Source organism: Rhinatrema bivittatum, chromosome 4, assembly GCF_901001135.1.
Source record: "Rhinatrema bivittatum chromosome 4, aRhiBiv1.1, whole genome shotgun sequence".
NCBI classification, from domain to species: Eukaryota; Metazoa; Chordata; class Amphibia; order Gymnophiona; family Rhinatrematidae; genus Rhinatrema; species Rhinatrema bivittatum.
The window spans coordinates 1,147,313-1,159,900 of NC_042618.1; the positions used below are offsets into that span (position 1 = coordinate 1,147,313).

The 12,588-nt window shown below is 55.3% G+C and overlaps 1 protein-coding gene across 1 annotated transcript in view; it reads left to right on the forward strand.

Moving 5' to 3' along the window:
- The window catches only part of TMEM63C (transmembrane protein 63C), a 210,289-nt gene that overhangs the window by 130,512 nt on the left and 67,189 nt on the right, over positions 1 to 12,588 (forward strand). Inside the window, 3 exon segments of the mRNA XM_029597634.1 lie at positions 6,431 to 6,564; positions 6,975 to 7,097; positions 12,317 to 12,470. Coding sequence (XP_029453494.1) covers positions 6,431 to 6,564; positions 6,975 to 7,097; positions 12,317 to 12,470 — 411 coding nt within the window.

Genomic DNA, 12,588 nt, shown 5'->3' on the forward strand with positions numbered 1-12,588 from the left:
GCGGCGATTCCCGCGCTCACCGAGAGCCTGGGAGGCTTGATCGACCGCGTCAGTCTTCGGCCCCGTTCCCTCAATAAACCTTTCCAGAACTAATTTATCACTACCCAAAAAATTTATCTTTGTTAATGATATTGTAACCGTTTTTAGTTGGCACTTGTTAGAATGTACGATACCCACCTATATGTACATTATTTGTGCCTATTTCTAAACCGTTGCGATGGTACAAAACTTAGCGACGGTATAGAAAAGTTTTTAAATAAATAAATAAATAAATAAATGGCAGCCATTTTAGGAGTTTTTGCAGCACTAGAGTAGGCTGCTTTGGGGAAAGGGAATTTCCCACCACCGCTATCGCCTCAGCCTGAGCCCCCGGGGGAGGGCCTTATGCCGTTGATCGTGAGACCTCGTTGGGGGAGGGCCCAGGGGGAGACTCTGATTCTTCTTCCTCGTTCTACTCCGAATTTGTTTTACTCCTCCACAAGGCCTTCAAAGCTGGAAAGGCAGCCAGAAAGCCTGGGGCGGAAGGCTACTCCTTCTGCCCCAGCACCCTCAGCAGAGGACAAAGGGGATATATTGACCCACAAGCGTACGAAGTCCCCGGAGACGAAACCTAAACAGCTGCTCAGATCGGTATCTGAATATTCTGTTCGTCTTCGGAGGCTTCAGATGTGGATGAAACCCATCCCCTGGATCCTCAAGGTCCGGATGCGGATTCGGACAGTCAGCCTCAGCCTTCCAAGCAGGCGAGGGTGATGACCCAATGGTGGTACATTTTTTACGAAAAGATGAGTTGGGCCCACTTATTGCTGTTATTCTGGAGGAATTGGGCATAGAGGTTCCTCAGGAGGACTTGCGGCTGGGAGCCATGGATCCGGTGATGGTCGGTCTCAGGGGTCCAGCTCGTTCTTTCCCCTTTCATATGTCTGTTACTGACCTGTTGTTTCGAGAGTGGGACACTCCGGACCTAGGTTTGAAGGTTAGCCGAGATAACGACAAATTGTACCCTTTACCAGAGGATGCTCTGGACCTCCTCAAGTGCCCAAGGTGGATGGGGCGGTTTCCACTAGTGACAAAGAAGACCACCATCCCGGAGACTGGAGCCACAGCCCTTAAGGATTTGCAGGATCGCAAATTGAGTTGCAGCTGAAGAAGATTTCTGAAGTGTCAGCTCGGGGGGTCCGGGCAGCCATGTGCAGCAGTTTTGTGCTGAGAGCCAGCTTCCGCTGGCTTCAGCACTTGCAATCAATAGCATCCCTTTCGGACACAGAAGCGGTTCAGGCAGGTCAGCTGGAGGCTGCGGTCGCTTACAGTGCGGATGCGCTTTATGATCTCCTTTGTAATTCGGGCAGGACTATGGTTTCGGTGGTCTTTGCCCGCAGGCTCCTGTGGCTCAGGAACTGGTCCGCGGATGTTTCTTCAAAAGCCCAGCTGGGATCCTTGCCCTTTAAGGGAAAGCTGTTCTTCAGTCAAGAGTTGGAGGATATGATCAAGTCTCTGGGAGAGAACAAAGTTCATAAGTTACTGGAGGATAAGCCCAGGGTGAGGGGATCCTTTCCACAGCATTCGAGATTCTGGGGGAATCGCCGTTTTCGATCCTCTAGATCCTCTGGATCCTTGTCTCGCCAGGGTTCGAGTCAGCAACATACTTGGACTCAGTCCTTTCGAGGCCGCCGGCCTGGCAGAGATGGGCCTCCACAAGGGCATACAGGACTCAAATCTACTCAATGAAGTGAGGCTGGTTCACTCCCCCATCCCGAAGATGGGGGCAGGCTGTCCCTTTTTCTAGGGGAGTGGACCAATTTGACCTCTGACCAGTGGGTCCTAAATATAATAAAACATGGCTATGCTTTAGATTTTGCTCGGCCGTTAAGGGAACAATTCCTGATTTCCACGTGCTCTTCATGCAAAAACATCTGGCTGTGCGCGACACCCTAAGACGTCTGCAGGACTTGGGCACCATAGTACCGGTACCTGCAGGAGAACTCAGGCGGGGTCACTACTCCATTTACTTCATGGTACCCAAAAAGGAAGGCACTTTCCGTCCAATCCTCGACTTAAAGAGAGTAAATGGGCTCTAAGGGTGCCTCGATTTCGCATGGAAACTCTTCGTTCTGTGATAGCATCCATTCACAGGGGAGAGTTCTTGGCATCTCTAGACCTGTCCGAGGCATATTTGCACGTAGCCATCTGCCCTGACCATCAAAAGTATCTGCGGTTTGCAATCCTCGGGCAACACTTTCAATTTTGTGCCCTGCCCTTTGCTCTGGCAACGGCACCCAGGGCATTCACCAAAGTAATGGTGGTTGTAGCAACGGCTTTCCGGAGTGAGGGTATCCTGGTGCACCCTTACCTGGACGACTGGCTGATTTGAGCAAAATCGGAGGACCTTTGCCAGAAGGCGGTACATCGGGTCCTACAACTGTTGAGCTTGCTGGGCTGGGTTGTCAATCCGGACAAGAGTCATCTCGTTCCTTCCCAGTCCTTGGAGTTTTTTTGGGTGCTCGGTTCGACACCCTCTTGGGCAAGGTTTTCCTTACCAAGGAGCAACTTACCAAGGTGCAAACTCAGGTGGAGTCTTTGCGATCCATGCCTCGTCCCAGAGTCTGGCATTATTTACAGGTTCTCGGTTCGATGGCTTCCACTCTCAGTCTTGTCCCATGGGCCTTTGCACATATGAGGCCTCTTCAGTCAGCATTACTCTCCCATTGGAATACACTCGCCAAACAGTTTCACCTTCTCCTACCCCTTACGGACTCGAAGCGTTCCAGTCTTGTTTGGTGGCTTCTCTCGGACAATTTGTGTCAGGGAGTGGACTTAGAAATTCCATCTTGGACAGTGGTAACCACTGATGCGAGTTTCTCCGGTTGGGGAGCAGTCTGTCGGGGGAGAGAGGTGCAAGGCCAGTGGTCAAGAACGGAGTCCTCCTGGTTGATCAATCAGTTGGAGACCAGAGCGGTGAGGTTGGCTCTGCAGGCCCTCTTTCCCTTGGTAAAGGGAACGTCTGTAAGAGTGCTGTCTGACAATGCGACGACGGTAGCCTACATCAATCATCAAGGCAGAACCAAGAGTCGACCAGTGATAATGGAGGCCCAGCTCTTGATCAGCTGGGCAGAGCAGCACCTGCACAAGATAGCAGCCTCTGACATAGCCAGAGTGGACAATGTGCAAGCCGATTTTCTCAGCCGCCACCAGCTGGACCCAGGGGAGTGAGAATTCTTCAAAGAGGCCTTGCTCCAAGCTTCAACGGCAAGAGGAAATGTGAAAAAGATTTGCATTCACAAAAAGCGGGGAGTAGCTTGCATGTTACGGCGGTTACTACCCCAAACCAAATAAGCCTGATACTTCACTTTCAGTGCATAACCAGCATAGCTCTCTGCTTCAATGGCAGGGGAGAAAGTCTGATACTTCGTGCATATCCAGCACAGCTCTCTGCTTCAATGGCAGGGGAGAAAGTCTGATACTTCGTGCATATCCAGCATAGCTCTCTGCTTCAACAGTAGGGGGAATGAAGAAAAGTGGATCTACATACAGACAACAGCCAACAAGGACTGAATTACATAGTCTGGGTAAACAAATAAGCATGGGTGTAGCTTGCTTATTGTGGCGGTTACTATCCCTAACTAATTAAGCTAGATATTTCACTTAGATGCAGCTCCAACACTGCTCTTTGCATTAATGGTGGGGGTGGAAGGGAAATAGAACCAAAGGGTTACTAAGAGCCAAGAGTAACAGATAAGCATGAGAAAATAAAAAAAGTGTGAAGCTTGCTGGGCAGACTGGATGGGCCGTTTGGTCTTCTTCTGCCGTCATTTCTATGTTTCTATGTTTCTGCATACCTAGTTCAGGGCCATCCGATCCCGGTTGGTCTTCAGGGCTCATCGATCGCAAGCAACCTCGTGGGCAGAATGTCAACAGGTGTCGCCGCAGGAAATTTGCCGGGTGGCTACTTGGAAATCTACACACACTTTTGCCAGGCATTATCGCCTGGATCTCCGGGCCCCCAGAGCCTGGTTCTTTTGGAGCTAGTGTACTCTGAGTGGGCCTCTCTCAGTCCCATCCCGGTTAGGGAAGCTTTGGTATATCCCAGGAGTCTGGAGTGATCCGGGTATGTACAGGAAAAGGAAAATTGGTTCTTACCTGCAAATTTTCGTTCCTGTAGTACCATGGATTAGTCCAGAGTCCCGCCCATTTCAGCGTTGGGGGTAACGGAGAGTCTGCTCGGTCGTTGGTTATTCTGCAGGTTTATCAAATGTTCTTATAGTGTATGCCCCCCTTACAGGGTTGTGAGTATGGGCATGTTTCGTTAGTTACGTTACAGGTTTACATTCCCTCTGCTCTTCGGTGGGAAGTTGTGTTATAGAAGAAAATTATTCCTTACCTGCTAATTTTTGTTCCTGTAGTACCTCTGACTCCATCTGCTGGAAGGGGGACATAACCCACTGTCTGGACTGATCCGGGTACATACAGGGAATGGAAGTTATGGTTTAACCTTTCTGCTTGGGTACAGTGTAATACTGACAGACTCTCAGTGGCACCTCTGGATATAGGGCAGAGTCCTTTCAAACTTCTCTGTCTCCATCTGCTGGAGGGGAGGCAAAACCCAGGAGTCTGGACTGATCCGTGGTACTACAGGAGCGAAAATTAGCAGGTAAGGACCAATTTTCCTCTCAAAATTATAAAGTACATAACAGAAAACTGCTAACAGCAATCAGTAAGAACAGTGAAAATAACTACAACATCAATAAAAGCAATGAATAAACACGTACAAAAATATAAATACAGCGGGGCAGCCATTTCTTCTCAGGCCCCCTCACGTTTTCAGGTCCTTTCAGGCTTCTTGGCTCCATACCCAGTGTCCTGTTTGCAGATCTCACTCCAAACCAGCTCAGAAGAGCCACTGCGACGGGGAGTGGCCCATTCAGAACCAGGAACTAACTTTCTGTGTGTGTGTGTGTGTGTGTGTGTGCGGGGGTGTGTGTGTGTGTGTGGGCGGGGGTGGGTGTGTGTGTGTGGGCGGGGGTGTGTGTGTGTGTGGGCGGGGGTGGTGTGTGTGTGTGTGTGTGTGGGCGGGTGTGTGTGTGTGTGTGGGCGGGGGTGTGTGTGTGTGTGTGTGGGCAGGGGTGTGTGTGTGTGGGGGGTGTGTGTGTGTGTGTGTGTGTGTGTGTGTGAGCAGGGGTGTGTGTGGGCGGGTTGTGTGTATGTGTGTGTGTGTGTGTGTGTGTGGGCGGGTGTGTGTGTGGACGGGTGTGTGTGTGGGTGGGGGTGTGGGCGGGGGTGTGGGTGTGTGTGGGGGGTGTGTGTGTGTGTGGGGGGGTGTGTGTGTGAATGTGTGTGTGTGTGTGGGCGGGTGTGGGCGGGTGTGTGTGTGTGTGTGTGTGTGGGGGGTGTGTGTGTGTGTGTGGTGTGTGTGGGCAGGGTGTGTGTGTGTGTGGGCGGGGGGGTGTGTGGTATGTGTGTGTGTGTGTGTGTGTGGGCGGTGTGTGTGTGGACGGGTGTGTGTGTGGGTGGGGGTGTGGGCGGGGGTGTGTGTGTGTGGGCGGGGGTGTGTGTGTGTGTGTGTGTGTGTGTGTGGGGGGTGTGTGTGTGAATGTGTGTGTGTGTGTGGGCGGGTGTGTGTGTGTGTGTGGGCGGTGTGTGTGTGTGTCTGTGGGCGGGGGTGTGTGTATGTGTGTGTGTGTGGGCAGGGGTGTGTGTGTGTGTGGGCGGGGGGGTGTGTGTGTATGTGTGTGTGTGTGTGTGTGTGGGCGGGTGTGTGTGTGGACGGGTGTGTGTGTGTGGGTGGGTGTGGGCGGGGGTGTGTGTGTGGGCGGGGGTGTGTGTGTGTGTGGGCGGGGTATGTGTGTGTGTGTGTGTGGGCGGGGTGTGTGTGTGTGTGGGCGGGGGTATGTGTGTGTGTGGGCGGGGGTGTGTGTGTGTGTGTGTGGGCGGGTGTCATACAAGAACCAGCTTCACTGGCAGTGCCCAGGCGTAGGAGTGGGGGGGAGGGCCTGCCCCCGGCCCAGTATTCAGAGCAATGAGCTGGACGAGGAGGGTCACAGGTGCGATTGTGCTTGAAGCCGTTCTCCATCCAGCTGGAAGCGAATATCATTAAAGTGTAAAACAGGACGAGAGGTGCATTTCAATACGATGCACTTTCACAGTATAAGGCTGAGGAAGAAAGAGGTGCAGTGCCTCAGAGCAGCAGAGTAAGAGGCTGCTCGGCCCCAGTGTAGCCCGGGTTTCCCTGGGGTGCAGGGCGGTGCAGCTGAGCTCCAGAGAGAGTAAGTGGCGGGGATGGGAGGGACTGGGATCACGAGTGTGCAGGGTCTCACCGCTGGGCCTGTGCTCAGAGTCCACCTTCACCAGAAAGCACTAAATGTTCCTAACAGGAGCCTCCCCTTCTCTGCCTTCCCCCTGCCCTTCCGCCCCCTCCCTGCCCTCTCCTTGGAAGGTGGATGCCGAGCAGTACTACGGGGAGCTGGAGGAGAGGCTGACGGATGAATTCAATGCCGAGCGGAACCGCATCGGCCTGAAGCGGCTGGACATGGCCTTTGTCAGCTTCCAGGATGAGAGGATGACAGCGGTGTGAGTGTGGCAAGTAGCAGGGGGCTCCAGCCTTCCTCCTGTGCCTGGCAGCTTTCTCTCCTTAATCTTAGGGACTGTCCTAATGTCTCCCCTGCCCGCCGCCGTGCACAGACTGCTCACGCCTCCTCTTTAGAAGAGTCCTGAGCTCAGGCCGTGTACCCGCGGCTTGTGCTACCCTCAGAGAGGGAGTGAGGGTGAGCAGAAGCAGCCAGGAGCTGTCAAGCAGGGAGAGACGTCAGCTCTGGACCCTCTAAAGCGATTCGATGGGGAAATGATATTCCTGTTTCTGGCACCGCTTTCAGGTCTTTCCCATGCCTTGAGCGTTAACGGGAAAGGCAGGGATCGTGTCTGTCTCGGGGGATCTCGCGGGTACCCAAGCCCCAACCTGGCTCTCTTCTCCTCTCCTACAGGATCCTGAAGGACTACAAGCAGGTGTGCTGCCGCCGCCGCCCCCAGCAGTCCTCCGTCACCACCGTGGTCAGCTCGCACCACTGGAGGGTGCACTATGCACCAGCCCCCAGCAACATTATCTGGTAACGGCTGGCACCGCTTCTGCACCCTACTCATGGGATTTACTCTCTCTCTCTCTGGGAGAGGGGGATATCTCTGGGCCCATGTGACACATTGGCTCTCTCTGGGGGAGGGGGGATATCTCTGGGCCCATGTGACACATTGGCTCTCTCTGGGGGAGGGGGGGATATCTCTGGGCCCATGTGACACATTGGCTCTCTCTGGGGGAGGGGGGAATATCTCTGGGCCCATGTGACTCATTGGCTCTCTCTGGGGGAGGGGGGATATCTCTGGGCCCATGTGACTCATTGGCTCTCTCTGGGGGAGGGGGATATCTCTGGGCCCATGTGACTCATTGGCTCTCTCTGGGGGAGGGGGATATCTCTGGGCCCATGTGACTCATTGGCTGTCTCTGGGGGGGGGGGAATTCTCTGGGCCATGAATATTGGCTCTCTCTCTGGGGGGGGGGGGGGATATCTCTGGGCCCATGTGACTCATTGGCTCTCTCTGGGGGAGGGGGGATATCTCTGGGCCCATGTGATTCATTGGCTCTCTCTGGGGGAGGGGGAATATCTCTGGGCCCATGTGACTCATTGGCTCTCTCTGGGGGAGGGGGGATATCTCTGGGCCCATGTGATTCATTGGCTCTCTCTGGGGGAGGGGGAATATCTCTGGGCCCATGTGACTCATTGGATCTCTCTGGGGGAGGGGGAATATCTCTGGGCCCATGTGACTCATTGGCTCTCTCTGGGGGAGGGGGATATCTCTGGGCCCATGTGACTCATTGGCTGTCTCTGGGGGAGGGGGAATATCTCTGGGCCCATGTGACTCCTTGGCTCTCTCTGGGGGAGGGGGGGATATCTCTGGGCCCATGTGATTCATTGGCTCTCTCTGGGGGGGGGGGAATATCTCTGGGCCCATGTGACTCATTGGATCTCTCTGGGGGAGGGGGAATATCTCTGGCCCATGTGATTCATTGGCTCTCTCTGGGGGAGGGGGATATCTCTGGGCCCATGTGACTCATTGGCTCTCTCTGGGGGAGGGGGATATCTCTGGGCCCATGTGACTCATTGGCTGTCTCTGGGGGAGGGGGAATATCTCTGGGCCCATGTGACTCATTGGCTCTCTCTGGGGGAGGGGGGATATCTCTGGGCCCATGTGATTCATTGGCTCTCTCTGGGGGAGGGGGAATATCTCTGGGCCCATGTGACTCATTGGATCTCTCTGGGGGAGGGGGAATATCTCTGGGCCCATGTGATTCATTGGCTCTCTCTGGGGGAGGGGGATATCTCTGGGCCCATGTGACTAATTGGCTCTCTCTGGGGGAAGGGGATATCTCTGGGCCCATGTGACTCATTGGCTCTCTCTGGGGGAGGGGGAATATCTCTGGGCCCATGTGACTCATTGGCTCTCTCTGGGGGAGGGGGGATATCTTCTGGGCCCATGTGATTCATTGGCTCTCTCTGGGGGAGGGGGAATATCTCTGGGCCCATGTGACTCATTGGATCTCTCTGGGGGAGGGGGAATATCTCTGGGCCCATGTGACTCATTGGCTCTCTCTGGGGGAGGGGGAATATCTCTGGGCCCATGTGACTCATTGGCTCTCTCTGGGGGAGGGGGGATATCTCTGGGCCCATGTGACTCATTGGCTCTCTCTGGGGGAGGGGGATATCTCTGGGCCCATGTGACTCATTGGCTCTCTCTGGGGGAGGGGGATATCTCTGGGCCCATGTGACTCATTGGCTGTCTCTGGGGGAGGGGGAATATCTCTGGGCCCATGTGACTCATTGGCTCTCTCTGGGGGAGGGGGGATATCTCTGGGCCCATGTGACTCATTGGCTCTCTCTGGGGGAGGGGGATATCTCTGGGCCCATGTGACTCATTGGCTCTCTCTGGGGGAGGGGGATATCTCTGGGCCCATGTGACTCATTGGCTCTCTCTGGGGGAGGGGGAATATCTCTGGGCCCATGTGACTCATTGGCTCTCTCTGGGGGAGGGGGATATCTCTGGGCCCATGTGACTCATTGGCTGTCTCTGGGGGAGGGGGAATATCTCTGGGCCCATGTGACTCATTGGCTCTCTCTGGGGGAGGGGGGATATCTCTGGGCCCATGTGATTCATTGGCTCTCTCTGGGGGAGGGGGAATATCTCTGGGCCCATGTGACTCATTGGATCTCTCTGGGGGAGGGGGAATATCTCTGGGCCCATGTGATTCATTGGCTCTCTCTGGGGGAGGGGGATATCTCTGGGCCCATGTGACTCATTGGCTCTCTCTGGGGGAGGGGGATATCTCTGGGCCCATGTGATTCATTGGCTCTCTCTGGGGGAGGGGGAATATCTCTGGGCCCATGTGACTCATTGGCTCTCTCTGGGGGAGGGGGGATATCTCTGGGCCCATGTGATTCATTGGCTCTCTCTGGGGGAGGGGGAATATCTCTGGGCCCATGTGACTCATTGGATCTCTCTGGGGGAGGGGGAATATCTCTGGGCCCATGTGACTCATTGGCTCTCTCTGGGGGAGGGGGATATCTCTGGGCCCATGTGACTCATTGGCTGTCTCTGGGGGAGGGGGAATATCTCTGGGCCCATGTGACTCCTTGGCTGTCTCTGGGGGAGGGGGGATATCTCTGGGCCCATGTGATTCATTGGCTCTCTCTGGGGGAGGGGGAATATCTCTGGGCCCATGTGACTCATTGGATCTCTCTGGGGGAGGGGGAATATCTCTGGGCCCATGTGATTCATTGGCTCTCTCTGGGGGAGGGGGATATCTCTGGGCCCATGTGACTCATTGGCTCTCTCTGGGGGAGGGGGATATCTCTGGGCCCATGTGACTCATTGGCTGTCTCTGGGGGAGGGGGAATATCTCTGGGCCCATGTGACTCATTGGCTCTCTCTGGGGGAGGGGGGATATCTCTGGGCCCATGTGATTCATTGGCTCTCTCTGGGGGAGGGGGAATATCTCTGGGCCCATGTGACTCATTGGATCTCTCTGGGGGAGGGGGAATATCTCTGGGCCCATGTGATTCATTGGCTCTCTCTGGGGGGAGGGGGATATCTCTGGGCCCATGTGACTCATTGGCTCTCTCGGGGGGGGGGGATATCTCTGGGCCCATGTGACTCATTGGCTCTCTCTGGGGATGGGGAAATCTCTGAGCCCATGTGACTCATTGGCTCTCTCTGGGGGAGGGGGGATATCTCTGGGCCCATGTGATCATTGGCTCTCTCTGGGGGAGGGGGGATATCTCTGGGCCCATGTGACTCATTGGCTCTCTCTGGGGGAGGGGGGATATCTCTGGGCCCATGTGACTCATTGGCTCTCTCTGGGGATGGGGATATCTCTGGGCCCATGTGACACATTGGCTCTCTCTGGGGGAGGGGGAATATCTCTGGGCCCATGTGACTCATTGGCTCTCTCTGGGGGAGGGGGATATCTCTGGGCCCATGTGACTCATTGGCTCTCTCTGGGGATGGGGATATCTCTGGGCCCATGTGACACATTGGCTCTCTCTGGGGGAGGGGGAATATCTCTGGGCCCATGTGACTCATTGGCTCTCTCTGGGGGAGGGGGATATCTCTGGGCCCATGTGACTCATTGGCTCTCTCTGGGGATGGGGAAATCTCTGAGCCCATGTGACACATTGGCTCTCATCAGGGTGGGGGTGGGGGGACTTGTTTGAGCCCATGTGACTCATTGGCTCTCTCTGGGGGAGGGGGGATATCTCTGGGCCCATGTGACTCATTGGCTCTCTCTGGGGGAGGGGGAATATCTCTGGGCCCATGTGACTCATTGGCTCTCTCTGGGGGAGGGGGAATATCTCTGGGCCCATGTGACTCATTGGCTCTCTCTGGGGGAGGGGGATATCTCTGGGCCCATGTGACTCATTGGCTGTCTCTGGGGGAGGGGGAATATCTCTGGGCCCATGTGACTCATTGGCTCTCTCTGGGGGAGGGGGGATATCTCTGGGCCCATGTGATTCATTGGCTCTCTCTGGGGGAGGGGGAATATCTCTGGGCCCATGTGACTCATTGGATCTCTCTGGGGGAGGGGGAATATCTCTGGGCCCATGTGATTCATTGGCTCTCTCTGGGGGAGGGGGATATCTCTGGGCCCATGTGACTCATTGGCTCTCTCGGGGGAGGGGGATATCTCTGGGCCCATGTGACTCATTGGCTCTCTCTGGGGATGGGGAAATCTCTGAGCCCATGTGACTCATTGGCTCTCTCTGGGGGGGGGGGGATATCTCTGGGCCCATGTGATCATTGGCTCTCTCTGGGGGAGGGGGGATATCTCTGGGCCCATGTGACTCATTGGCTCTCTCTGGGGAGGGGGGATATCTCTGGGCCCATGTGACTCATTGGCTCTCTCTGGGGATGGGATATCTCTGGGCCCATGTGACACATTGGCTCTCTCTGGGGGAGGGGGAATATCTCTGGGCCCATGTGACTCATTGGCTCTCTCTGGGGGAGGGGGATATCTCTGGGCCCATGTGACTCATTGGCTCTCTCTGGGGATGGGGATATCTCTGGGCCCATGTGACACATTGGCTCTCTCTGGGGGAGGGGGAATATCTCTGGGCCCATGTGACTCATTGGCTCTCTCTGGGGGAGGGGGATATCTCTGGGCCCATGTTACTCATTGGCTCTCTCTGGGGGAGGGGGATATCTCTGGGCCCATGTGACTCATTGGCTCTCTCTGGGGATGGGGAAATCTCTGAGCCCATGTGACACATTGGCTCTCATCAGGGGGGGGGTGGGGGGACTTGTTTGAGCCCATGTGACTCATTGGCTCTCTCTGGGGGAGGGGGATATCTCTGGGCCCATGTGACTCATTGGCTCTCTCTGGGGGAGGGGGAATATCTCTGGGCCCATGTGACTCATTGGCTCTCTCTGGGGGAGGGGGAATATCTCTGGGCCCATGTGACTCATTGGCTCTCTCTGGGGGAGGGGGATATCTCTGAGCCCATGTGACTCATTGGCTCTCTCTGGGGGAGGGGGGATATCTCTGGGCCCATGTGACTCATTGTCTCTCTCTGGGGGAGGGGGGATATCTCTGGGCCCATGTGACTCATTGGCTCTCTCTGGGGGAGGGGGATATCTCTGAGCCCATGTGACACATTGGCTCTCATCTGGGTGGGGGGGGGGACTTGTTTGAGCCCATGTGATCATTGGCGATCTCTGAGCTTGTGGGCCATGTCCGCTCTCTCTCTGTGTGTGACATCTTGGCTTCTCTGTTTCCTTTCAGGGAGAATCTCTCAGTACAAGGTACAGGCTGGTGGCTTAGGTTCCTCGTCCTCAATGTCTGCCTCTTTCTTCTGCTCTTCTTTCTCACCACACCTGCCATCATCGTCAACACCATGGACAAGTTCAACGTCACTTATCCTGTGGAGAGCTTAAAGGTGCCACTGTCTATCTGCCAACGGAGGGGAAGACTCCAGATCCCTCTTATACTGCAGAAGGAGGTGGGGTGAGCTCCAGGCCCCTGTTAGACTGCAGAGGGAGGAGGAGCAGGGTCCA